This window comes from Triturus cristatus, chromosome 11 (genome assembly GCF_964204655.1).
Source record: "Triturus cristatus chromosome 11, aTriCri1.1, whole genome shotgun sequence".
Lineage (NCBI taxonomy): Eukaryota > Metazoa > Chordata > Amphibia > Caudata > Salamandridae > Triturus > Triturus cristatus.
Genome location: NC_140594.1, coordinates 1,051,494,667 through 1,051,522,595, shown reverse-complemented (window position 1 = coordinate 1,051,522,595; position 27,929 = coordinate 1,051,494,667). Strand labels below are relative to the sequence as shown.

Sequence of the window (27,929 nt, the reverse complement as noted above, 5' to 3'; positions counted from 1 at the left end):
TTAAGGCTATTGACCACCACATCATTCACATTGTTTCAATGAAGGTTGAAATCTCCCAGGAAGATCTGAGTGCCATGGAAATCTGTGTTAGCTGAGATAATGTCCATGATCTGTTCTGTGAAGGGAAGGTTGTCGCGTGGAGGGTGGTAGAACGTGTGCAGTTTGCATGGGTGATTGTTGCAACCAGCCACCTCAATGCAAAGGTATTCCCAAGATGGCAGGAGGTCGGATTGTAGTACTTTCACTGTTAGATTGCTTCGATGAATACAGGCAATGCCCCCACCTTGTCCACTTGCTCTGTCCAACCTAATGATATTGTAGTTGGGAGGCACTAAAATGTCCAGGATGGGAGCAGCTGAGTCATTTAGCCAGGTTTCAGTCAGTGTTACAAGGTCAAGGTCCTGTGCAAGGATGAGGTCGGCAATGTTCGCAGCATGTTTAACTGCCGATCTACAGTTTAGAAGCATGCATTTGGGTTTTGTGTTGGGTGTCCATTGGAGCAGATAGTGTGGTAGTGACTCTCGTGAGGTTGTTCTAATTTAATGCTCCGATGTTTAGCCTAGGTTCCCCTGAAGGGATCAGTGGCGATGGTTTAAATTTGGTGCAAGTTTGTTATGGTGGAAGAATGTGTTGGATCATAAGAAAGTAGGAGAGAAGGAATATCCATATCAGACAGAGAGGTTCTACATCTAGAGGGCCATGAAGGGTCATTAGGATGAGGAGCGGATACCCAACCAAGGGGTGTATGGATGATGTAGGACGATGATCGACGATTTGAGGGGATGGCTGGGAGCCAGGTACACCCCAGAGATGGGAGCGAGTGGATATGGCAATTGGTCATAGTGGAGCAACTTAGTCTAGAGTTAGCTGAAAGTTCTGAGGTGTTACGTAATAGGCTACGTAATTCTTCCCTAAGTTGACTGTAAGACATGTAACTGCAACCTTGTTGGCCGCGTCGCCAGCTTTTCTAACCTAGACTGTTTTGGTCCCTATGTAACCTTTCAAAATACCAGTTTGGCATTCTGTTTGTGAAAAGATTCTTCATCCACTGAAATGCTCCTACCTAGCATTCCAATAGAAATTCAAACCAGAAAATACCTGCCTTAGCATTACTCATATGGTTGGGCCTCATTTTGTACTTTTTGTGAAATCACAAAGAATTCCATGTCTTCTCCTAGCTCCTTTCCAGGAGTGCTTAAATGTGTAAACATTTATGCATTCAAAAATGCAACACATGGGTATTCCTGAATAGACAAATGTAATGCATAAATGTAATGCAACTACACTGCCTTCTAATTTTGGAAATGTTACCTCCCCTTTCCAACCTGAGACAGACTTACTCATACCCCCCAGTGAAGTGTGTGAGTGTTTACAAATGTTCGCGAAGCCTGGAACCGACTTGAATGAGGAGATGTACTTACATATTAAATAACACAATGTTGGCATGGTATACATGTAAGTATGAGTAAAGCCATTTACGCATATAAACCCTTGTGTTGTGAGTAACAAAGTATAATTTGCACTCATAAATGCTGCTATTCATGCACCCAATCACTTAGGTGCTCAAATAGATTGATGACTTGGCTCCTTGCACTTTTGGTGAACCAAACAGCAAATTTGTCTCTAATTCTTCTCAACAAATGGATGAAGAAACAGCCTTTGATCATTTCAGTTTGACCCTTGCAGGCAAAGATGGCACAGTCCAGGTGCAACCTTGGACCACCATGCTGTGTTCACTCTCCCTGCACCGGCATGAAGGGATGGCCTGGAAGTTGCCAGACCAGAGGAGGTAACACACTGGTGGGATCCCAGAAGGAAAAACATTGAAGATCCTGTGGGAGGGGTGCCCCAGGCATAGACCAAGGGTGGTTGTGTACAGGACAATGCAGTGGTCATCAAGTCAACTCTGAAAAATTATGATAAATGACTGCCCTTTAGACAGCTGCCATTGAGGCATAAGTGTATCTTAGAAGTTAAATGGGAGAATACTCAGGCTATATTGCAAATCTCTAAATGTTGGTCAGATATGATACTGATACTTTCATGACTTGCACCCCACAATGGACTACCTTCAGAAGTACGGTCGTCAGTCTGGACTCAAGGTTAGCGGGGGCAATAGATGTGCCCATTCAATCAAGCCTTTACTGGGGCTAGCCTCATGGCCTGGTGATCCAGGGCCTAACTTGGTAGACAAAAAACAAGTCTATCATTCTGTCTCAGACCTGCTAACCAAGAAACTGGGGAAGGCTTTGCACTCCCTTAAAGGGTGTTAAGTCTTTTGAAATACCCTTAACATTTCTGTAAAGGGTAAAATAGCTCTGGCCAAATGGATATGCTCCCCCGCCAGTTATATTATTTACTACTCACGCCATATAGGAGGGATATTCAGAGAACTCGATACACTGTTAGTTCATCTAATTTGTGTCACCGGCAGACTTTAAGTTGTGCTTGTTAAAACCTCCAATAAGGAAGGGAGGCTGGTGGGCACCAAATCTCGAGCAATACTAACCTGACCGCACAACTGAAATGGTTGGAGTAGTGGATAGGGTTGCACATCTGCAAGACACACCGGCCTACCCAAGTAAATGCTGGGCAAAGGGCCCCTAACCTACCTCGTTTTGAGACATGAGGGCCCACTACCTAAGCGCAAGACTGCTTAGGATAGTGTTGAAGGGTAAGAGAAGTAGTTCAAGGTTAATCAAACAGTCTCTGATGTACTCCTTGTCCTTACCTACGGGAGGTCCTACCAAAACTTCCAGATCACTTTATAGCCAGACAACTCGAGTCCTGAATGAGGGTGGGCACAGAGTCCGAGGGGTGCAGGTACACCACAGGAGTAATGAAATCACTGGGACAAGTGGTCCAAAACATTTTTTTAACTCCCAGTTGGCCAGTTCCTACTGTATGCCACTCACTAGTGCAAAACCTATGCAATGGGATACTTGTCAGTTGCGGCCGGTGCAGTTAAGTGTGGTCGGGCGGTGGAGCGGGCGGGGTGGGAGGGGAGTCGACAGACGACGGAATAGGTTTTATTTATTTATTTCATTTTACCTATTCTGTCATCTGTCGACTTTTCAGCCTCCCACTCCACCAAGCCTCACCGCGATTACCTGCGCTGGCCACCACTGGTACTTGGGGAGTGGAATCTCAGACACATGACCTAATTCAACAATTACTCACCATAGGTGAGTGCAGGAGGCTAGTTATGTGTCTGTGTTTAGGACCCTACACTCCATGACAAAGGTTAGCTTGGATAGCATCAGAGCCCATAGCAACTGGATGATGAGAAATGGAAGAAAGCATCAAAATACATAGACACAGTTTCTACAAATGTTGGCTTCAAGTATTTACAATTCATTTATGCCCATAAAACATATTTTATCCCAAAAACTTTAAATAAAATACATGCACAAACAGTGCTATCAGTCCCCAAATCCGCACACATTGACTCAGATTTCTTCTATATGGTGTGGGAGAGCCCTATTATTAAGGATAGACATTACCAAAGTATTAGAAGAGGCATTGGGGTGCTCTAATCCTCGTGCACTGGCACACCCTCTGTTAGGCCTTTCAACAGTACTAAATAGAAAAAAGTGGGAAAAGAATTCTTAGACGTGCCGTTATTGCTGGCAAAAAGAACCATCACCATGTTTGTGGCCTTCCTCTGTGTTTCCTCCGCTGAGTAGTTGGCATAAGAAAATAAAAAGCTGGGCTACGAGTGAGAGCCTAGCCCCACAGGGGTAAGAAAACGGATGTCAGTGAACATACCCCATCACCCATCAATAGGCTGAGGCACTTGTCACTTTGTAAACCATAAATGTACATGGCAAGGCTTAGGTGTTAACCCTAAGTGCTATTGGAGAGCAGAGCTCAGGAGGAATCCGAGTGGATCACAGAGTATGTAGATGAGAGTATATACACCATACTCCCCTCAGTCAATATCCCCATGAGAACTACATTACAAGCACATACATGACAGCATGATCACCCGATAAAAGACTAAATTAAGATGACCCCTCATGAAAGGCTCTTATAGCTAATTGTCTACACTCCCGGGGACTCCCACCTGACGCAGAAGTAACATTTTCTCTATTTGACAAGTGCCTGCTTTAGTAATAAATGAGACTTGATAGGGCTGCTATTGTCAGACTGCAGGTTGTCCTGAATGTATGCTTAATGCTTCTTTCTTACTAGTGTACCTCATGATTGCATGTTTCACAACCACTTAACTAAATGTTAAAAGTTTTATAGAGCGCATAGCTGCCCTAGGGCTTCCCAGGGCAAAGTGATTGAGCTGTGGAGGGGAAATATGTTTGTTAAAATGACTGAGGGAATAAACATGTCTTTAACTTTTTCCTGAATCTAGATTCCACTTTCTACCAGTCTTAATCCACGAGACAAGGTGTACCAAAGCTTAGGTGCTAGATGTGAAAAGGATCTGCCACCCCATCTTGGTCTCCTAATTCTTATGGTTCTGAAAAGGCGTTCTTGAGATGTTTTTAGACTTCCATAGGGGACATATGGCACAACCAGGCCTCTGATTTTGGGGGGACCTCTATTGTTTATTGCTTTATATGTCAAGTAATGTGCCTTAAATGTAATCCTCGCATCAACTGGGTGCCAATGGAGCTATTTCAGGAGCTCCCTTACTGATTCATAAATTGGGATCTTGCAGAGAAGCCCAGCTGCCATGTACTGCACAACTTGAAGTCATTTTTATAACGTATTTCGGAGAGCCTAGATAAAGGGAATTACCATAGTCAAGGCGGGAAACCACCATAGACTGATTACAATTTTCCTTAAATACTTTGGGATCAACTCTAGGACCTTCCGGATCGTTCTGAGTAATCCGAAACAAGTGCCCGCCAGCTTTTTTGCTTGTTCTTCCATTGTGAGTTCTTTGTCCATCTACTATAATAACATTTTCTTAAAAAATGACATTGATCTCTTAGGAAATGGCTGATGGGTTTGAAGTGCAGCGTCAGGAAACTTCAAACTGCGAACCATGCACCTAAGACATCTATGCAGTTAGGCACTGACAGTTCCCTACTGCAAATAGTATTTACCGTCTAGCCCGGAAAACTGTATGTGAATGGGGTACAGATGTGAATATTAAACTATCACATCAGACTGAAAAGGTGTGCTGTCTATATACCCCGCCATGTTACTCAAGTGCTATGTTATGTTACTGTGTGAATGTACAGTGTAAAAAGTGGTTGAATCCTGCGCAACAATTTCCCGATTCTTTAAGGGCAACCTTCATCACTTCAAGACTTAGCTTCCTTGTCATAGTCCTTAAGCGCGAGGACTCACCTTAGAAGTAAGACTGTGACAAGCAAGGCAGACAATGGCCTAACGCAGGATTCCTCAAGCTGCCACGTCATACAGATGTGAAGCAGCTCAGATCATAGCTCACACTGCCAACAGTCAAGCCAGGTTCAATGGTTGTTCTGTGTCAACAGGCACTGAACACCTCCCTTCACATAAGCTATGTAAGCATCAGCAGATGGTAATTAGCGTTGATCACCCTTAATGAGGGCTAGAATCCACCTTGTGCCCTGGGGATAACACACTCTTCTTGGCCTAGCTTTGATCCATGCCAACTCCAGCAGCATTTCAGGGTGTGGGACTGGCAGCTGTAGCATGCATGAGCCTGTAATCTTTATCAGCTCTCATAAAAGTTTAGGGCCCGATTTAGACTTTGGCTGATGGATTACACTGTCACCAACGTGACGGATAGTCCGTATGACTTATTACAAGTGCATTGTATCCTATGTGCTAATAAAATACCTGAACAATAAAACACATCATAAAACTAATAGCAGCCCCCCTGCAACTTTTCCAGGATTCGTGTTCAGACTGCCTAGCAGAACTTTATCTTCTTAGATTGTTGCTAAAACAAACAAAATGAATTCATTCGGCTTTGGCAGACATTATCATTTGAAGTCACTATCATTTGAAGTCACACAGATGTAAGAGGTGAACTCTAGCCGCCTCTCAAAAATATCCTTTGCAGTTGCCTGGCAAACCTAAGCCTTGAGTCCCGCAATATGGGAGGATTGTGATCCGTGGGGTCTAGACCTTGGCTGCTCTGCCTATTGACCACTAACATTCAACCTTTGCGAAGTAAACAGGATGTGAAGTCATTTTACAACAGGTCATGGCATTTTTGAGGAGGGTGGTTAATTTGCATTTGGATACTGTGTTGTTTGCTAATGGGACTGGAGTGGGTAAGCCATACTTGACGCCTATTTTATTAGCTCCACATTGTGTGGGGCTTTGGGGTGGAAATAAGGCTTGTGATTAGTTTATGAAACTAAACATGGCTAAAAGAGGCCTTATTTGAAAAAAAATCTAATCACCTTCCAATTTAAGCATTGTGTAGGTGATACTGGCACGTCACAGACAGATAGGGCCCGATTCACAAAAGTAAACTGAGACGAAAGTCTAACTTTACGACTTTTGGTATTCACAAAGGGCATTTGCTACTCGTAAATATCCTTTGTGAATACCGAAAGTCGGTCCCAGAAACTGCAGAATAAAATCACAAGGCCAAGGGAACAAATGAGAAGTTCCGGGATTCGGAAAGGATGAATGGGGGAGATGGGAGGGATCAGTGTTTGGTTCAGGGATAAGGCTGTTCATCTTAGAATTCAGGGCCAGAGTTGTACTTCCAGGCTCCACCCTAACCTTTATATTTATGATACGTCTCCCAGGTTGTGGAGTGGACCACGGGGAAGTTTACAACTTTCTCAATAAGTAGACATTAAAAGCTTTTGGTAGGCACGATGAGAAGTTGACAATCACTGACCGAAGTCCTTGTTGTCAGAATGTTTGATTGGCTAGTACATTAGCCTTGTCTACAAATGTCAGTGGGAAGTAAGCAACCCAACAGAGGCCTACAATGACTAATCAGTAAAGCTGACACTTTTTTGACTGAAGACAGCACATGGGCCTCTGGGTAAATATGTTATGTTATTTTAATTTGTAACGCGCACAAATCACCCATGAACAGGATGTCAAGATCAGTGATTAGGAAAAGAAGGTGGAAATTTGGTAGAGGACACCAAAATACCCAAGGATCCCAGTGATGAGAAGTTTGGTTCCACCACAATTTGAATCCTCTCATGAAAATTAATATCCTCTGGTTCAGGTTTTAACACAGGGACAAAATGCAAGTGTTACAGGGAAGAAACTGAAGGTTGTACCTTTATTTCAGCAGTGAGAATCACATCAAACTGATTGTAGAAATCTATAGGGTTAGATAACGGGTGTTCCTTTGCACTTCCCCTGAACTTTTCGATGTCGCGCAGTGCTGTTTCAGCACCTTCTTGGGACTGGCACTTGTCCACCGCTTGGGAAGCCAAGAGATATATTCCAGCTTCACACCATTCATTGGCCTGAAAAAAATGTAAGCAAAGGTCTGTTACTATACACTTTTAAATGTCAGGATCTTCATTTAACAAAAGTGTCCTAAAATCCTACGTTTCTTATTGTCATCTGTGAAAGCATTCAAACAAACACCACACTCTACATATATTTACCAGTCAGGAAGCCTGCAATTAATACTAGGGGTGTGCAAAATTACAATTCCACCAGTGAAATTATGAGATGATTACACATGTTTCCCTTCATAAAGTTGCAATGCTTGTGTACTTTGCACAACTTTGCATGCAGGCAAAGATGATGCCCCCTTTATACTTTTTTGGAGGATTTTTCTTTAGTGAAAAGAGGTTTCAGATTTTTTTTCAAATAGTGAAAATTTGCCAATTCTTGGGGATTGCAGTACCTGCAAAATATTTTTATTTACATTCAAACACAATTTTACAAAACTGGAGTAAGTAAAGTTTGACAACTGTTCCCACCTTTGTTAGCTCATAAGCAGAGTAAATACACGATACAAAGAGGCATTCAGAGTAAGGATATTAAAAAAGTTGGAATCCTGTATCATCACGTAGCAGATGTGATGGTATGACATATGTATGCTGATTTAACTGGAGTTTTGCAATGAAAGCAAAATGTAGGTAAAACCAACAAAATAAAGTTTCCATCTGTATTACTTACATGTGACCTTTGAGCTTTGGCTTACTATATACATCAGAGAGGTTGTCTTCTAGTGTTTCACTCTGTTTAAGGTCAATACCAATCAAAATGCTTCACCTGTGCAGGCAGAGGTATGAATTTGCACCAGTGCCATTGGTAATTGTGCAAACGACCACAGCTGCATGTGAAACCGCAATCACACAGTTTCATTCTGCCCACTGGCTAAGTTGCCAACTCACTGTGTAGTAGAGTTTATGCAAGGCATCAGTGTTGGTACAATTTGTTTTTTATGGTTTCGAAAAGAGTAAAAAATACATAAAGCCTGAGGCAATAAAATGCTTATGACAGCCTCTTAAGAACCACCTTGAGGATTGTGATGCCAGCGCCTTAGGAACAGAGGCCTGCTGTTGGCAGCTTGCCTATTATCCTTTTTAGTGTGAGCAAGAATGAATAATATGGGCCTTATTACGATGTCGGGCAGACCGTATCAGTATGGGAACCTCACGACCATTGGCTGGCGGTTCTGCATACCTAATTACAATGCAAAATCACATGGTGCGGTCGCAAACTCCAAATTCCCAATGGGAGCTTGTGCTGCTGCCGTAAACCGGCCGTAGCACAAGCTCCCATAGAGAAATGGGAGTTGGTGTGAAACCCTGCACCGTGTGGCAGGCACCTCACTGGGCCTGCCACACGGTGCAGGGATTCACAGGGGGCACCATAGGTGCCCCCTTGGCCCAAAACCGGAGGCCGCAGGGAGAAGGGGGCCCTGTTAGGGGACCCAAAGTCGCTTTCCGACAGGCTTTCCATGTCGGAAAGACCAGCATGGAAAACCTGCTGGAAACCGACATTGTAATCCCTACGGTGAAAACGCCGTCCATAGGGATTACGTGCGGGTCTCCGACTGGCTGACAGGCTCCTTGTGCCCGTCGGAATCCAGCCGGTATGACCGGCCAGTTTCACTTTCGACTGCTTGCATCGTAATGCGGCGGTCGAAACTTAAACCGCAATGAGGGTCAGAAAGCCTCCGACTTGAGGTCGGAGGCTTTCTGAGTCTCATCGTTATCAGGCCCTAAGTTTTCAGGATGAAAGGAAACATCCTGGGATAGTACAGAGATTCCCTGAGTTTCGGGTACACATGAATCTTATATGCTGGAGAACTCACTATACACACTAAAAACGCATTTTTTTCCCCAGTAATTCAGCCCTATCATTAGGCGGTGCCCTAAGGACTCACCTCGCAGAATAAACAGAACCAATTTGCCTTTGAGCAGTTCTTTGCAAGCATGTGTGATAACAGAAAACTGATGATGCCTAATGCTGAAATATACCCATCCGATGAAGTTGCTACCTACCTGGTCAAGCTGCTTATGCAACTCATGCGACTTTCCCAGTACATCGTATTTTTTCTTTGTTTCATTCGTGAAGTCATCACAGATGCGTCTGAGTTCAACACATTTCGGCCTGATGGAGTCCACTGCATAGTGGTTACTGTGGATGAGCTGGTCCCCGTGCAGAGCTAACAGCTGAGCCTTTTCCAGAGATCCCTGAAAAGCCACACACAATAAAATATAAGAATATTACATAAAGAATGGCATCAGCAAATCACTGCAAGAGGGCTGGACACATTTTCTATACCATTCTAAAACTATTTCATCAGAATTTTTGAATTTTCTTAACAAGTACAGCAGAATTTTGAGTGGTTGCAGGAGGTTCCTGCTATCCGCCACCAATTTCCCATCACTCCCGATTTAGAAGAGGGGTTGAGATGAGGATTCCACTAATGCAGAATCCCTGTGCCTCCACTATGTCAAGATCCGACAGCAGTACACGCTGTCTAATTCTGACACTGGAGGCAAGGAGGGAGAGTGATCGAGCGGTAGTAGTCAGCCCCAGCGGCTCAGAGCTGCCAGTAGCTTCCATTGTCTTCCTCTGTGTGCTTCAGGGTGTACCAGTGGGTTCCTCAGCGCTATGTCCCACATGCAAAGCAAGCCGTAGGGTGGCCTCAGTCTCACATCATTGCTACACCTGCAAAACACTACCCACTGTGTTTCCCAGATGTTTAGGAGAAGAAGTAGGCCTTTTCACCTCTCTCATTGTCTTCTCTTTCTTTGTCTCTGGTTCCGTAATCAGTGCCTATGCCATCATACATTTGAAATGTAAAACATCTAACTTTTGGGGTGCGGTAGAAATCCCCTCGGGCTCCGTGAGGCCTTTGTTCACAGCAATAGCTGTGAACAAACATTGGAATGGTGATGCTCCGGGCTTCTAACGACCATTAGAAGTCTGGAGCACTCCATTGTCTTCAATGGAGCGCTTAACATTCCAATGTTATAACATGAAATAAATAACTTACCTCCTACCTAAATGGCTCTGGAACTCTTGTATGAAGACCCTGCCCAACAACAGGTAGACACAGGTGATGAGAGTCAAGTGGAGTGATAGCCTGGAAGGGGACACCTTGTGTTTTGGTAGCTAAGACTTCAACTATTGCCCAAAATAGACTTAACTCTCTTTGGACCCCCAGATTTCAGTGGTTGTAAGAGATTTTTTTGTTTCACTTTAAGGTGCTATTTAAGGTCTTCCGATAACTCTCCTAATTGGGTAGGATCTCAACCTGATTTGGCTATGTTGCATCCCAGAAATGTTATCTGGGTCAACTGCATGGGCAAATATTCTTGGGTGCTTTGCTGAAGGGTGTGCGGAGGGGGAACGTTGTCAAAATTATTGATGAAGCAAAAATTGGTTTCCTATGGAGTGCTGTGTCAACCTTAATGCCAGAAAATCAAAGGAGCCTGCGCAAAACCTAAGACATGGAATGACCTCTCTCAACACATCAGAGCATCCTCCTTATTTGAGTTCCGCAAGAAGCTGAAGGCCTGGCTCTTCGTATAAGAACCCTGGGGACCTCACACTTACACAAGTGCCTTGATATCCTCCCGGGTGATTAGTGTGCTATACAAATCAATATAACATAACGTGTACACCTGAATTAAGATTTGGCCACAAATACTCACAAGCCAAATTCTGCTGGAAAAGTACTGCAAGAATACTAAAATTTCATGGTAATAAACGTATTGCTAAATTCCAGATTTGTAAATTGCGACTTATCACCCCTAAGTGTATGCAGGGGCTGGGGGGGGGCGCGTTGGGAAGAGATTAAGTGAGCTATTGCCCAGAGTCACATGATGCTGAGCTGAGCTGCCGCTGAGGATCGAACCGTGAGCCCCACCCTCCGGATTCAGTCGCTCTGCCCGCTGCACCACACCTCGCTCCTGTAATTTAAATATAGATTGTGAGAAGTTGGCCTGATGTATGATGTCACTAGTTCTAGTGTACACCCTATATCAGTCCAAATACCCTTATGGTGATTGGTTGTAAAGTCAACCTTATAGACCAGCTATCCTAGTGGTAGCATGGACAAGAGCAGTCTTAGGCTAAACTCTGAATGGCATGTGAAGCCAGCTGTGATACCATATATAATCCCTTGAATACCAAATGAAAGGACACCACAACAGATATATATATAAAATAAAGTGTATTTATTCTAGTCAAACCCTCAACACTCTTTATGAGATTAGAGGTAAGTACAACACAGTCTTATTTATGCATACATTAAGTCACACAGGTAAGTAATACAGTTAGGCCCTAGGGGCCACGCAAACCATATACTAAGTAAGTGGTATAAGGACCACTGTCACGGAAATAGGATAGGCCTAGGCCTAGGGAATCTCTGGGCCTACACTATACTACCAAAGGTTAGGAAGTGGGAGGCCCACGGGATTCAGGTGCAGAGTGGAAACACGCGTAATGCGTAAAAGTCACTAGCAATAGTACAGTTTAGAAATAGATAGATTTACGACACTTCCGGAGTAGCTAGGAAGTCGAGACTGGAAAACTAGACACTAGGATAGTCACTATCCTGATGAGCACCGGAGTACCCAAATTACCTAGCCCACAGGCTGCGGGTGCATAGGGGTGAAGTTGCGTCGGGTTTCGTCGTCGACTCCTATGGATGCCTGAAGAAAGATGCTGACAGGCAGTCAGTGAAGAGTGTCCGGTGGATCCCAAGGCTGGGATCAAGAAGAGAGGAGACCTGCAAGCAGAAGGGACAGAGTCAAGGTCACTAGCCAGTGACCACGTGGAACCAGGAAGGAACCAGGCGATGTCGTGAAGATTGCAGGTGAAGGTGAAGCTTGTCGCTGCAGCCACGAGGACCAGGGAACGTCGAGGACGACCAGGACCAGGAGGCGAGCTGTCCCACGAAGGCTCTTGCTGTCGGCGGCGTCGAAGTTGGACTAGGACTCACCAAGCCTTGGCAAGCGGAACCCACGAAGAACGGAGGACTTGCTTCTGGTGCAGACCAGGAAGGTCTGGGGTGCTTCTCTTTTTCAAAGAAGCAGGAGCCAGTCTGGAGGAGCCAAACCAGCGCTGAAGATTACGGGATGCGTCGTCACAAAGGCCACTAGCCAGCGGGCAAGCAACCGGACAGACGCGGCAAGCAGGAAAATGCAGAAGGGCCCCACACAGGACTCGTGGAGTGTGGGGGGCTGATCTTCGGTGCAGATGGTGCTTGGGGTTGGGGCTTCTCAATCCCCGGTGCACAACTTCGAGGGTGCCTCAGAAGCTGCGCTTGAAGATACTAGCCACTTTTCCCAGGTAGCCGGTCCTACGTCTCTCGTCGCCTCCACGGATCTCAGCTCTGCTGTGGATGTGGATCAGGGTCGGAGAAGTCTGGAAGTCAAGGCTCTGGTCGGGCTCTGCAGTCGGTCCCTCGTAGAACTTTATCAAAGCAAAGGGTAGTCTCTTGATGGTGCCTGTTTGCACAGGGTAGCCACTCCTTGGCCACAAGGGAGATTCTTCAGTCTTCTTCTTTCGTCGAATGTCGAAGGTCCAGAGTTTCTGTTCAAGTTGCAGGTTCAGGATAATCTAAAGTCTTGAGGCCCAACTCCCACTCTTATACTAATCTGGGGGGCTGGGATACCTGCTAGGTCACGCCTTATGGGTGGGACCTGGGAGGGGGTGGTTACACCCACTTCCCTTTGTCCAGTTTCGCGCCAGAGCTGGGGCTGGAGTGCCCCAGCGCCGGTTTGAACTGGACTATGCAAGGAACACCTTGTGTGCCCCAGGCATGTCTCATTCCTTTCAGCCCACCCTGCCCCAATACACTAAAGGCTGTCTGGGGAGGTGCTAGCACCTCCCCAAGCAGGAAACCTATTGTCCAGGCCTCCCTGGCTGGGATCACTCCCAGCAGCAGGAGGTCAGACTTGTGTCGTGGCAGCAGCATCCATTTTGTGATGCTGAGGCTTTGGTCAGAGGCTAACAGTAAAGTATGATTTTAACATGTCTTTCCCTCTAGAAGGGGGGAATAATATCCTCATGTCCAGAAATGGTATGGGGGTATTATTCCACAGTGTTAGACACCTTACACGACATGTTTCGATAAAGCCAAACCATAGTTACCATAACCGTTTAAGGTTATAAGGCACTTTAAGAGTATATGGTAGGCTATATCATAGAACAGCTATAAGGACATGGTTCCGAAAGCTGCAGACAGGCTCAGCTCATGCTAGAGCACCATCTCACATGTTACCAAGCACTCTGCCTCCAGGATTGTTAAGGCCTGTCATAGGAGTGGCTGATAGGTACACATGTGTCTATATGTAAGTTAGGTATAGGAATACTACACCTAAGCAAGGGGTGATTACACGACCTTGCCCCAGCTGAGTGATCAGCCAGTTGTGTCAAAATGGAAGGCCAGGCCAGGGGTGGCATAATACATGCTGCAGCCCCTGGTAGGCCTAGGGTACACCTATGCCCTGGGTACCTAGGGTACACTGTACAGGGGCCAATAAGGTGATCCTATCCAAATGGGTTATGCACCTAAAGTACATAGTATCAATTTAGAGAGAGAACAGCAGGGCTGTGGGTCTGATTAGCAGGCCCACAACCACATCTAAGTCGAAAACCAGTAAAGCAAAAGCAAAAAGTGGGGGTGAACATAGAAAGCAGACCCTACTCTCCTACACAATCCCCCCCCCAAACTTAGGGACATTAAACTAACCTTGACCAGTTGAGTCTTCATGTTCTAAGTGGAAATATCTGGAGAGTCCATCTGCATTGGCATGGTCAGTCCCAGGTCTATGTTCCACTGTGAAGTCCATCCCCTGTAGGGAAATGGACCACCTAAGAAGTTTGGGATTTTCACCCTTCATCTGATTTAGCCACAAGAGGGGCTTATGGTCTGTCTGAATCTTGAAGTGAGTGCCAAACAAGTATGGCCTCAGCTTCTTCAGGGCCCAAACCACAGCAAAGGCCTCCCTCTCAATAGCTGACCAACGTTTCTCTCTAGGGGTCAGCCTTCTACTTATAAAAGCAATGGGCTGGTCTTGACCATCTACATTCAGTTGTGAAAGAACAGCTCCCACACCTAACTCAGAAGCATCTGTCTGGACAATGAACTCTTTGGAGTAGTTTGGACTTTTCAGAATAGGTGCACTGCACATGGCCTGCTTCAGGTCATCAAATGCTTTTTGACAGCTTACTGTCCACTGAACTTTCTTTGGCATCTTCTTGGAGGTCAAGTCATTAAGTGGTGTCACAATGGACCCATAGTTCTTAACAAACTTTCTGTAGTACCCAGTCAGGCCCAAGAAAGCTCTGACCTGAGTCTGGGTAGTTGGAGGAGTCCAGTCCTTTATGGTCTGGATCTTGCTCTCCAGTGGTTGAACCTGACCCCCACCAACTAGGTGGCCCAGGGATACAACCTTGCTCTGCCCTATCTAGCACTTAGTGGCCTTGATAGTGAGGCCTGCCTTTTGCAGGGCCTCTAAAACATTCCTCAGGTGGACCAGGTGATCCTCCCAGGTGGAGCTAAAGACAGCAATATCATCAAGATAAGCTGCACAATAATCATCCAACCCAGTAAGGACTTGATTCACCAACCTCTGGAAAGTGGCAGGTGCATTCTTCAAACCAAAGGGCATTACCACAAATTGATAATGTCCTCCTGGGGTCGAGAAAGCAGTTTTGGCCTTTGCACTCTCAGCTAGTCTGATTTGCCAGTAGCCTGCTGTCAGGTCAAATGTGCTCAAAAACTTAGCAGCTGCCAGTCTGTCAATGAGCTCATCTGCCCTAGGTATTGGGTGGGCATCTGTCCTAGTGACAGCATTGAGACCTCTGTAATCCACACAAAACCTCATCGCTCTCTTACCATCTTGGGTGTGAGGTTTTGGCACAAGGACTACAGGACTAGCCCAAGGGCTCTCTGAAGGTTCAATGACTCCCAGCTCCAACATCTTTTGTACCTCAACTTTTATGCAGTCCCTGACATGGTCAGGTTGCCTGTAGATTTTACTCTTCACAGGCAGACTGTCACCAGTGTCCACCTCATGGGTGCACCAGTTTGTCTGACTTGGGGTCAGAGAGAACATATGTCTGTAGGATTGCAGAACCTGTCTGCAGTCCTGTTGCTGATGGACAGTGAGGCTGTCAGAAAAGACCACACCATCAACTGAGCCATCATCAGGGTTCTGAGTCAACAGGTCTGGGAGAGGGTCACTCTCTTCCTCCTGCCCCTCATCTGTAGCCATGAGTAGCCCCATGTCTGCCCTGTCAACATATGCCTTCAATCTGTTGACATGAAGCACCCTGTGGGGGCTTCTGGGAGTCCCAAGGTCCACCAAGTAGGTGACTTCTCCCTTTTTCTCAACAATAGTGTGTGGTCCAGACCATTTGTCTTGGAGTGCTGCTGGGGCCACTGGCTCCAACACCCACACTTTCTGTCCTGGCTGGTAAACAGTCAGTACAGCCTTTTGGTCATGCCAAGCTTTTTGGAGTTCTTGGCTTGCCTCAAGGTTTTTAGAAGCCTTCTTCATATACTCTGCCATCCTGGAGCGGAGACCAAGTACATAATCCACTATGTCCAGTTTGGGTTGTCTGAGAGGTCTCTCCCATCCTTCCCTTACCAAACACAGGGGTCCTCTTACAGGATGCCCAAACAAAAGCTCAAAAGGGCTGTAGCCAACCCCCTTTTGTGGGACCTCTCTGTAAGCAAACAGAAGGCAGGGTAAAAGGATGTCCCATCTTCGCCTAAGCTTGTCTGGTAAACCTTTTATCATTCCCTTTAGGGTCTTGTTGAATCTCTCAACAAGCCCATTGCACTGTGGGTGATAGGGTGTGGTGAACTTGTAGTTCACACCACACTCCTTCCACATTGCAGTCAAGTATCCTGACATGAAGTTGGCACCTCTGTCAGAAATGACCTCCTTTGGAAAGCCCACTCTGGAGAATACTCCAAGCAGGGCCCTTGCCACAACAGGAGCTGTTGTGGTCCTCAGGGGAATTGCTTCTGGATACCTGGTGGCATGGTCCACTATCACCAGTATGAATCTGTGCCCAGATGCTGTTTGTGGGTCCATTGGTCCTACAATATCTATGCCCACTCTTTCAAAGGGGACCCCCACCACAGGTAGTGGTATGAGGGGGGGCCTTTGTGGTGCCACCTGATTTGCCACTGGCTTGGCAGGTGACACAGGAGCGACAAAACTCCTTAGTATCTTCTGACATATGGGGCCAGTGAAAGTGAGGGACAAGCCTGTCCCAAGTCTTGTTCTGGCCTAAATATCATGCAAGGGGAATATCATGGGCCAAGGTAAGAAGGAAGCCTCTGAACTTCAGTGGTATGACCAACCTCCTGGATGCACCAGGCTTGGGGTCTCTAGCCTCTGAATACAGTAGCCCTTCATCCCAATACACTCTATGGGTACCTTGAGCATTCCCTGCACCCTCAGCAGCAGCCAACTGTCTGCGGGGTTCAAGAGAGAGGCAGTCTAATTGAGCCTGCCTCAGATCTGCCCTTGAAGGTCCCCCTGTCCCAAGAAACTCAACCTGATCAGGTTCAAGTTCTTCTAGGACAGTTCCTTCAGGGCTCTCAGAATCATCCTCCTCGGAGGGCTGATCCACCACCTGAGGCAGGGGGGAAGGCACAGCCTTAACCCTACTGCTCTTTCTCTTGGGTTGTGACTGGTCCATAGTTTCAGGATCCAGCACTTGTTCAGTGGTGCACTTTTCGGCCTGTGACCTGGTCACAGCAAGGACATGTGCATCTATCCCCAGCATTTCTGCATGGGTCCTATACTCCACTTCATACCAAACTGAAGTTTCAAGATCATTGCCCAGTAAACACTCTACAGGAAGGTCTGAACTAACAACAACTTTCTTGAGGCCAGTTACCCCTCCCCAGGAGAAGTTAACAATAGCCACACTATGGAAGGTAGTGGCATTGCTAGCGTTGGTCACTAGGTAATTCTCACCTAGTATGATCTGTCCAGGGTCCACAAAAGCAGGTGTCACCATGGTGACACTAGCCCCAGTGTCCCTGTAGGCCTGAGCCATTCTTTGGTTGATAAAAGGAGTCTGTCTGTACTTGCCCAGGTTACTGGGGCCTACAGTAGAGGACAAAGCTAAGTCCCCGTCACAGATCAGAACAGCCTGAGTAGGTATTCTGACTAGGCCAGAATCCTCCTCAGTTCCCAGGGTTAACCCTACTACACCCTTTTGCTGGGAACCACCACTTACAGCTGAACTAGGGGGTACAGTTGCCTTAGGGGCAATGGTGGCTGGGGGTTATCCTTTTTGGTGCACTCACTAAACCAATGTGAGTTGGACTTACAATAGTTGCACCATGGTTTCTTTTGGCCTTCTTTCTTTTTATCCTTTTTGGGACCACCCTCCCCCTGAGCCTTTTGGGGGCCTGGTGAAGACTTCTGGTCTTTTTGTTTCTGATCATTACCCTTCTGGTCTGCCTTTTTCTGATCACCGCCCTGGTTCTGGTTTTTCTGCTTAACTCTAGTCCTGACCCATCTATCTGCCTTCTTTCCCAATTCTTGGGGAGAAGTCAGATCAGAATCAATCAGGTGTTGATGCAATAGCTGGTTTTGACAGTTGTTAAGTATTTGTTCTCTCATGATCAAATTATACAATCCTGTATAGTCCTTAACCTTACTTCCCATTAGCCAGCCTTCCAGAGCCTTAGTGGCACAATCTACAAAGTCAGTCCAGTCCTGAGTCTGTGTCTTCTGGGTATCCCTGAACAATAACCTGTATTGTTCAGTGGTTAGGCCAAACCCATCAATCAGAGCACTCTTCAGGACAGTGTAATTATCTGCATCCTCATCACTAACTGTGAGGAGCTTGTCTCTACCTTTCTCAGAGAAGGAGAGCCACAAGATAGCTGCCCACTGAATTTGGGGTACCTGCTGTACTTTGCAAGCTCTCTCCAAAGCAGTTATCCATTTGTGGATGTCATCCCCACACTTGTAGGGAGGGACAATCTTGCTCAGGTTTCTATTATCATAGTGCCTGTCTCTATCCTTAGGGATATTGCTGCCACCAGTGGGTTCTGACCCACTTAACTTTTGCTCTCTAGCCAGAGCAAGCTTTTCCTTGGCAAGGGCAAGTTCTTCCCTCTGAATCCTCAGATTAGCTTCCCTCATTCTGGCTTCATGTTCCTTTCTCTCAGGGGAAGTCATTCCCCTGTGAGAGGAAACACTAGAGATGCTAGAGACATGGGAGTGGATGGATTCCCTTGAAGGGGATCTGTCCCTCCTGCTTCTCTGTGTAAGCCCACTTGGGGGTCTGTATGGGGGGACCCCATGCAAACTCCCATGTAAGCTTAGGTTAGCCTGGCTAAGTCTTCCTACTTGGCCCTGGCTGTCTACCTCTTCATCTGAAGTCCCATCTGACTCATCTGTGGTGGGTAGACCCTCCTTTGTACCTAGGGTACCTGCCTGAGAGGCTTTAAGAGCATCATACTCCTCTAGGAGTTGTCTTAACTGAAGGAGGGTAGGGTTTGCACCCTGTGTTATTCCTCTGGAGGTACACAATTGTCTCATCTCCTGGAATGTTAGGGTATCATATCTAGAGGGGTTCTTCTGCAGACCTGACCCTCCTGAGAGAGCATCTACTTGAACTCCTCCCAGAGACATGATCTAGTGAGGGTGTGGTGTGTGCACCTACCTACACTAGTTGTTTCTACTAAACCTCTCTGGTAGTTGTAGTCAGGGTGTGTTACTCCCTTCAACCTACAACCACTAAGTCCAGTAGGACTTAAGTATTATAATCTATGTTATATGTACCTAGACAATATCTGTGTGATCTTTCAATTTAGTATCTCAAGATTACAATGGTATTACAACAGCAAGCTCAGATCCCAACCGCTGCTCACCAATGTGAGAAGTTGGCCTGATGTATGATGTCACTAGTTCTAGTGTACACCCTATATCAGTCCAAATACCCTTATGGTGATTGGTTGTAAAGTCAACCTTATAGACCAGCTATCCTAGTGGTAGCATGGACAAGAGCAGTCTTAGGCTAAACTCTGAATGGCATGTGAAGCCAGCTGTGATACCATATATAATCCCTTGAATACCAAATGAAAGGACACCACAACAGATATATATATAAAATAAAGTGTATTTATTCTAGTCAAACCCTCAACACTCTTTATGAGCCCTCAACACTCTTTATGAGATTAGAGGTAAGTACAACACAGTCTTATTTATGCATACATTAAGTCACACAGGTAAGTAATACAGTTAGGCCCTAGGGGCCACGCAAACCATATACTAAGTAAGTGGTATAAGGACCACTGTCACGGAAATAGGATAGGCCTAGGCCTAGAGAATCGCTGGGGCTACACTATACTACCAAAGGTTAGGAAGTGGGAGGCCCACGGGATTCAGGTGCAGAGTGGAAACACTCACGCGTAATGCGTAAAAGTCACTAGCAATAGTACAGTTTAGAAATAGATAGATTTACGACACTTCCGGAGTAGCTAGGAAGTCGAGACTGGAAAACTAGACACTAGGATAGTCACTATCCTGATGAGCACCGGAGTACCCAAGTTACCTAGCCCACAGGCTGCGGGTGCATAGGGGTGAAGTTGCGTCGGGTTTCGTCGTCGACTCCTATGGATGCCTGAAGAAAGATGCTGACAGGCAGTCAGTGAAGAGTGTCCGGTGGATCCCAAGGCTGGGATCAAGAAGAGAGGAGACCTGCAAGCAGAAGGGACAGAGTCAAGGTCTTTAGCCAGTGACCACGTGGAACCAGGAAGGAACCAGGCGATGTCGTGAAGATTGCAGGTGAAGGTGAAGCTTGTCGCTGCAGCCACGAGGACCAGGGAACGTCGAGGAACGACCAGGACCAGGAGGCGAGCTGTCCCACGAAGGCTCTTGCTGTCGGCGGCGTCAAAGTTGGACTAGGACTCACCAAGCCTTGGCAAGCGGAACCCACGAAGAACGGAGGACTTGCTTCTGGTGCAGACCAGGAAGGTCTGGGGTGCTTCTCTTTTTCAAAGAAGCAGGAGCCAGTCTGCAGGAGCCAAACCAGCGCTGAAGATTACGGGATGCGTCGTCACAAAGGCCACTAGCCAGCGGGCAAGCAACCGGACAGACGCGGCAAGCAGGAAAATGCAGAAGGGCCCCACGCAGGACTCGTGGAGTGTGGGGGGCTGCTCTTCGGTGCAGATGGTGCTTGGGGTTGGGGCTTCTCAATCCCCGGTGCACAACTTCGAGGGTGCCTCAGAAGCTGCGCTTGAAGATACTAGCCACTTTTCCCAGGTAGCCGGTCCCACGTCTCTTGTCGCCTCCACGGATCTCAGCTCTGCTGTGGATGTGGATCAGGGTCGGAGAAGTCTGGAAGTCAAGGCTCTGGTCGGGCTCTGCAGTCGGTCCCTCGTAGAACTTTATCAAAGCAAAGGGTAGTCTCTTGATGGTGCCTGTTTGCACAGGGTAGCCACTCCTTGGCCACAAGGGAGATTCTTCAGTCTTCTTCTTTCGTCGAATGTCAAAGGTCCAGAGTTTCTGTTCAAGTTGCAGGTTCAGGATAATCTAAAGTCTTGAGGCCCAACTCCCACTCTTATACTAATCTGGGGGGCTGGGATACCTGCTAGGTCACGCCTTATGGGTGGGACCTGGGAGGGGGTGGTTACACCCACTTCCCTTTGTCCAGTTTCGCGCCAGAGCTGGGGCTGGAGTGCCCCAGCACCGGTTTGAACTGGACTATGCAAGGAACACCTTGTGTGCCCCAGGCATGTCTCATTCCTTTCAGCCCACCCTGCCCCAATACACTAAAGGCTGTCTGGGGAGGTGCTAGCACCTCCCCAAGCAGGAAACCTATTGTCCAGGCCTCCCTGGCTGGGATCACTCCCAGCAGCAGGAGGTCAGACTTGTGTCGTGGCAGCAGCATCCATTTTGTGATGCTGAGGCTTTGGTCAGAGGCTAACAGTAAAGTATGATTTTAACATGTCTTTCCCTCTAGAAGGGGGGAATAATATCCTCATGTCCAGAAATGGTATGGGGGTATTATTCCACAGTGTTAGACACCTTACACGACATGTTTCGATAAAGCCAAACCATAGTTACCATAACCGTTTAAGGTTATAAGGCACTTTAAGAGTATATGGTAGGCTATATCATAGAACAGCTATAAGGACATGGTTCCGAAAGCTGCAGACAGGCTCAGCTCATGCTAGAGCACCATCTCACATGTTACCAAGCACTCTGCCTCCAGGATTGTTAAGGCCTGCCATAGGAGTGGCTGATAGGTACACATGTGTCTATATGTAAGTTAGGTATAGGAATACTACACCTAAGCAAGGGGTGATTACACGACCTTGCCCCAGCTGAGTGATCAGCCAGTTGTGTCAAAATGGAAGGCCAGGCCAGGGGTGGCATAATACATGCTGCAGCCCCTGGTAGGCCTAGGGTACACCTATGCCCTGGGTACCTAGGGTACACTGTACAGGGGCCAATAAGGTGATCCTATCCAAATGGGTTATGCACCTAAAGTACATAGTATCAATTTAGAGAGAGAACAGCAGGGCTGTGGGTCTGATTAGCAGGCCCACAGCCACATCTAAGTCGAAAACCAGTAAAGCAAAAGCAAAAAGTGGGGGTGAACATAGAAAGCAGACCCTACTCTCCTGCATAGATGGCCTAATCCATTAAAGTTTTTGAAATGTCACTTAGATGTGTAAAAAGTTAGTTATTTCTGTAAAATCAAAATTCTGATTTAATGAATGAGAATTTGATCATATTTAGGACACCTAAAAGAACACTTACCTGGTATGGGTAAGTTGGTGTCGTGAAAGTGGAAACAGGTAGGAAAGGTAACTAAAGCATGGGTGGAAGTAGTTACAAATGCTTGCCCACGCACAAAAAAAATCTGAACTTTTGCAATGTGTACAACCATTTTTACAGTGTTTCCCATCCTAGAAGCACAAAGCTGCGTAAGGCAAGAGTAAGCATGTTTTCCAATACAGGAACTGAACAACATTTTAGTTATATGTGCAGGTGTACATATACACTATATTTACTACTGCAGCTTACATGCCTATAGAACATTGGAATGTTGGGAGCTTCATTGAAAACAATGGATCGTTCTGGGCTTCTAATGGCTGGTAGAAACCCGGAGCATCAACATTCCAATGTTTGTTCACAGTTATTGCTGTGAACAGAAGGCCTCACGGAAATCCCCTTGGGCTCCGTGAGGCCTTTGTTTTACAAATCCTGCCCTCTAGGGTCGGAATGTTCTAATAGCCTTAGAAGCCTCCAAAGCGGGCTCTAGCGACCATTAAAGGCCTACTCCCTTGTTAAAGGCCCTCAACTTCGGTTCAGTAACAATATATCAAAGGGGTAACCCAAACAACCCAACAGCATCTGGGTAAATAAACAAAATACATGCAAAATAATGCTTTGGGACAAATATGCTACTGTATGTTAAGCCGAAGAAAAACTCAAATTATTCCTTCCTATGCAATTTACTTGCTTGATCAATCAAATGTAATTTTAAATCTTAGTCCAAATGAGCAGTTCAAAAAAAGCAATAATCTCAAATAACACTTTTGAGTGAAAAACCTTTTTATATATATACGTATTTTTTCTTCATGTATGCATATATACAACATCATTCTTATATACAATACAATACTTTGTATACAACAAATAATTTGTTGTATCCACCTAATCAAAACAAATCAAATAAAATCAAAACAAATCAAATCAAATCATTTGATTTGTTTTGATTAGGTTGATATAAGGTTATTTGTTGTATAAAAAGTATTGTATTGTATATAAGAATGATTGTTGTATATATGCATTTTTCTCGACTTCGGTTCAGGCCTTTAACGCTGGAGCAGGCCTTTAACGCTGGAGCGGGCCTTTAACGCTGGAGCGGGCCTTTAACGCTGGAGCGGGCCTTTAAAGCTGGGGCGGGCCTTTAAAGCTGGGGCGGGCCTTTAATGGCTGGTAGAGCCCACTACGGCGGGCTCTAAGACTATATTAGATCATTGGAATGTCTTTAACAACTGCTATAGTGCTCGGCAGCGGGCTGGAAGGCTATAACCTGCTTCGGTAAAATCCACAAATGTACGCCAGACACAGTCAGACACCTTTGGCAAATAAGTTCCGACTATTACAAAGATGTCTCAGAAACACGTCCACAATTACTATTTAATTGAATGTTTTCGAGTCACTCCCCCTCTAATTTGTAGGTAAATATAGTAAAAGACTGACCTGGCCAATTGCTTCCAGTTCTTTCAGTTCTTTCAGAAGTTGCTCCACTCTGGACACGCTGTTTCCCAGGTCTGTGAGGCCGGCCTGAATTGCCATTAAGTTATCAAGGGAAAGCTTCACCTGCAAAGAAACGTGAGTTTCACACATATTTAGTAACATATTATATATATTTTGGCCCAGCTTTGAAACAACAGACCACACGTTTCAACTACGCCTAGAAGTCAGATGGCAACAGTGGAGAAGTGTGAGCTATGACAAATGTACCCAAACAAATCTGAGTAGAAATGTGATTTGAAAATTTAGCTAATACAGAATAATAGTACTAAATATTTATATATTTGTTTCAGATCTTTTTGGAGTGGCGACATTTTGCTGTATTGCTGTTTACAATGTTCAAATGCCTACGGTCTGATGAAGCAATGAAACAGAAGACAGCCTGAGACCATCAGAAACCTGCACTGAATAAGGTCACCAAACATCAACAGAAGGACATAAGCAGACCTGCTTTCATCTTGACAGTGCATAGAAGACAAGGTCAATGGAGCAGCATGCTGATAAACACACCCACGCAATTCATCACCGAAGAGCACACCCACATACACACACCGTTCCTGGGCCTTGAAACACAGCCATGGCCACTTCCACAGTGGTGGACCACTACTGAAGGCATACTACAGACTCAGATACACAAAGTGCATTTATTTGCCTTGCCAGCACAGGAATACAAACAGTGCATTCTGAAAACAATAGCAAAACCATTCCCAAGCCCTAGTACCACAGTAAAAACACATAAAAGACCCACAAACACACACGCACACACCTTCTAGCGCTTTAGCACTCATGCGAACAAAGGGTCCGAATTTTAATGCATCTTCAAGCAGCAGACCAATCATATTTCTGCAGCAAAACACACACATTGTGGCACCCAGGTCAAAAGATGGCTCCAAGCACCCATCCTATAGATTTACTAAACAAGTCAAATCTCAGCTTGCATAGTGGAGGCGATTTGAAAAAGCAGCACAAAGTAATAAAGTTTTAAGAAAAAGAAACAGTTGAGGCTCCAAAATGTGTTTTATTACACTGGACCCTTTCTCCACAATTAACACCAATAAATCATCGTCCTTTCTTACTTTCTCACCTTCTGGGACCAACTCTGTGGCTCCCAGGAGAGGAATGTTTGAACCTTCAATAGCAAATGTGTAGCAGCCACTTCAGATTTGCCATCAACGCAGGCGACCTTCATGGCGGTGGACAATAACACTGGGCGCAGGGTCAAAATTGAGTGTAAGAAGCGTGGCCCACATGTACTAAAGCATTTTCCTGTAGACACAAATGGGTACAACCCTTTGATACATCTGGCCCTTGAATGCCTAAGAGAAATCCAAGGACGTGTCCTCCTAAAGGCGAATGCCTTGAGGAAGTGACTTCACCCCTCAAAGAGTTGAGGTGTTGGGTGGAAGTTGAGTTGTCTTGCCATGTCATATGAAATCTGCACTTCATGGTATGACTTGTAGTATCATAAGCTTATACAGTTGCTGCGTTGTGATGTAGGTGTGAGGACTAATCAGTGAAGGGTCAATGGTTCTCTTGTGATTCCTGACTCCTCCCTTTATGCCTGGGGTCTTGCGTCACAAAATGGAACTGCCCTTTTCACAGACTGAGACCTTTCTCTTAAGAGACTAAACTTAGCTCAAATCAAAATGCCTATACACTATTGGTCTCCTTATGTATGTCTGACCGACAGACCGAGCAATCTGAACTCAGTCGACCAGAGACCCAAATGGCAAAACGGATGGGAGTGACCCAGTGGCGAAGTGTGGGCGGGGCCACAGAGGGGGTTGCCTCGGGCGCAAAAGTCTTAGGGGCATTCTTAGGGGTGCAAACGTTTAAAAGAAGTGGAAGGATACTTGCCTTGCCCTGGGCGCTGGCAACGCAAACTATGCCGCTGAAGTGACCTGAATCTAGCATCTTTTATTCTGAGACAGTAACAGGGCGTTATTGCTGCGTCCCTGCCTGTTGGTGACAGGGATGCAGCGACAACGTTCCGACACATATTTAGGGCCACAGAGCCACCTTTGATCAAACTGCGATCAACCCGATTTTTATGCAGGCCATAGTGTTCAGTTTAATGTAATTATTAAAAAGATCATATCCAACAGTTCTGCATAATGAGTTGAGGCCTCTAGTTTTTTAACTTTCTGTACCGGCTTCTCGCACCAAATCCTCTTCCACTGGCCTTTTAACTATACTAACGTAGTCACCAGGGCAGCTTTCTTGTCAACAGACCAGTGCCGCACTAGGAGGATAAGGAAGGTACAACCCTTGTCCATTCAATCTGTTTTTAAAACTTCAAAAGTCATTTCCCAGAAGAATGTTTCAAACCCCATGTACAACAAACCTGCTTTATTCTGGAAAACGACTTCTTGGAGTTGCTTTATTTACGGTTTGATAATAGAGCACTCAAAGCATGTCAGTAAGAACATAGGAGCTGATGGTTGTTGTAAAAAGTATACATCTTCACTCACAGACATGGCTAGTTCAAGGGCTGGGCAATACTAGCCATCCGCCCAGGGCCAACAGAGGGGCAGCAAGTGAATCCCTCAAGCCACAAATGAGGCAAGTTTACCACTGGAGGGTGCAACCAAGAACCAGGCTTTGGTGGTCACTAAAGAACTTCTCTCCACAAAAGTAAATTATGGGATGAGGAACCTTCTATTTCCTGATTATCTAAGGCCCCAAGATGTATCCTTTTACTACAAGGCTCCATGACAAATCAGCAAGGTGACTCTGAAATGAAGGAAGCTGTGTTTGCGGTGATCTGATCTTGTGTCTTACAGCAGCATAAGGCGTTGGCAGGGTGGGTAGCACCAGGAATGTGGTACGCCCATCCATTAAGTGTAACATTATTTATTTAAAAATGGTTTATTCTTCATGGGGTGGACAGAGCGTGCTTTCATTGCTTGGCCAACCAGGAGATTAGCAGCATGTTCTTTGGGAAGCCAATTAAGGGCTGCAAACTAACCGCGTTCAACAAAGCAAGCATTGTGAGGCTTCTACGGGTTTGTTTGAAATTGTTGAAAGAATTTGTCATGGCGCCAGAATGCACTTCCCTTAATGGTGCTTGATTTATATGTGTCAGGCTTGATGTCCCAGGAGACAACAAAACGCTCTCAGGGTTGGCGACGGCCTAGTCCACTTCATACCGAACTAACCAGAGGAGGAACTAAAAGAGGACAGAGGTGCCCAAAACAAGGTCCTCAAGAGGTGAAGAAAGGATGAGAACATAGCAACGGAAGCATCAATCCAATAGGCACTAGCAACAGCCTCACTTGAAGTATGCCCCACTCTCACAAAATCTTTAAAGCATTAGTAGGGTATTTAAAATGAACTAATTCAATGGTAGCATTACCCAATGAAAAAGAAGGGTTGCTATGGTCCTAAGCTCCCACTAGCAGAATGAACAGATCCTCAAGCAGCTTGCAATGATATTGGTCTGAAGGCAGTGATGTGGTTTTATTAAAGAGAGGATGCATTGATCTGCAGGTGTGGCAGTCTGGTAAACGCGAGACCGCGTTGCATGGGATGTGCTAGAGTTGTAAGTTGATGCTATCAGATGCTGCCTGGTGCTTTAGTAACTGGTACTCAGCACTGACACAAACTCAGAAGGGAATTAGGTTTCCCAGTTCTTCATGGACTTCAATCTGAGTGATCCCTACAGTGGGTAAGAAGACAGGGCCAGGAGAAAGGAGCTGCGTGTGACACTGAAGGGCAGCAGGACAGGCCTTTGGAGTTGTGAATGGAGAATGAGCCCAACTTTCTGTATGTCCATGTCCAAAGAGGCTGCAAAAGACCCCAAGCCTGAATACAGATCCATGTAGAGTCTTTCTAGAAATCAGGAACTCAGGCCACAGAATGTGATCAGTGCATGCTTTACAAAGCACCTACACATTGGATCTGGTGGGCCTTCATGATGCAGACACATTTTGATGACTAGGGTGGTGCTCATGTGGTTGTTGTTAAATTCAAATTGGATTGTCTCCTCTGCCTTTTCATGCTGACAACAAGAGCTAATAGTATTTACAGCACCTGGGGACAGCACTGAGGCCCTGTCAAGAGGGTCCACAAAAACCAGGATCAGATATACTGTTGTTCACCAAGCTTTGATGACGCGCCGGCCAGCGAAACATGCCCAGCAACTGAGTGAGTATTTCCGGTCACTGTATACCACAAAGTGAATCCCTTTCAGGCACTCCGGAAGCTTTATGGTTCAGATTTGGTGGTCAAGCGAAATAAAAAAAGACACATTGAAAG

The 27,929-nt window shown here is 45.8% G+C and overlaps 1 protein-coding gene across 7 annotated transcripts in view; it reads right to left on the bottom strand.

Moving 5' to 3' along the window:
* Nucleotides 1-27,929, bottom strand: part of MCF2L2 (MCF.2 cell line derived transforming sequence-like 2) — a 2,345,299-nt gene that overhangs the window by 1,442,813 nt on the left and 874,557 nt on the right. For all 7 annotated transcript variants that reach the window (XM_085635348.1, XM_085635350.1, XM_085635347.1 and 4 more), the window contains exons 10-12: nt 23,619-23,738; nt 9,399-9,590; nt 7,209-7,400 (exon numbers count right to left, since the gene is read on the bottom strand). In XM_085635348.1, the coding sequence (XP_085491474.1) occupies nt 7,209-7,400; nt 9,399-9,590; nt 23,619-23,738 (504 nt within the window). The remainder of the gene's footprint in view (nt 1-7,208; nt 7,401-9,398; nt 9,591-23,618; nt 23,739-27,929) is intronic.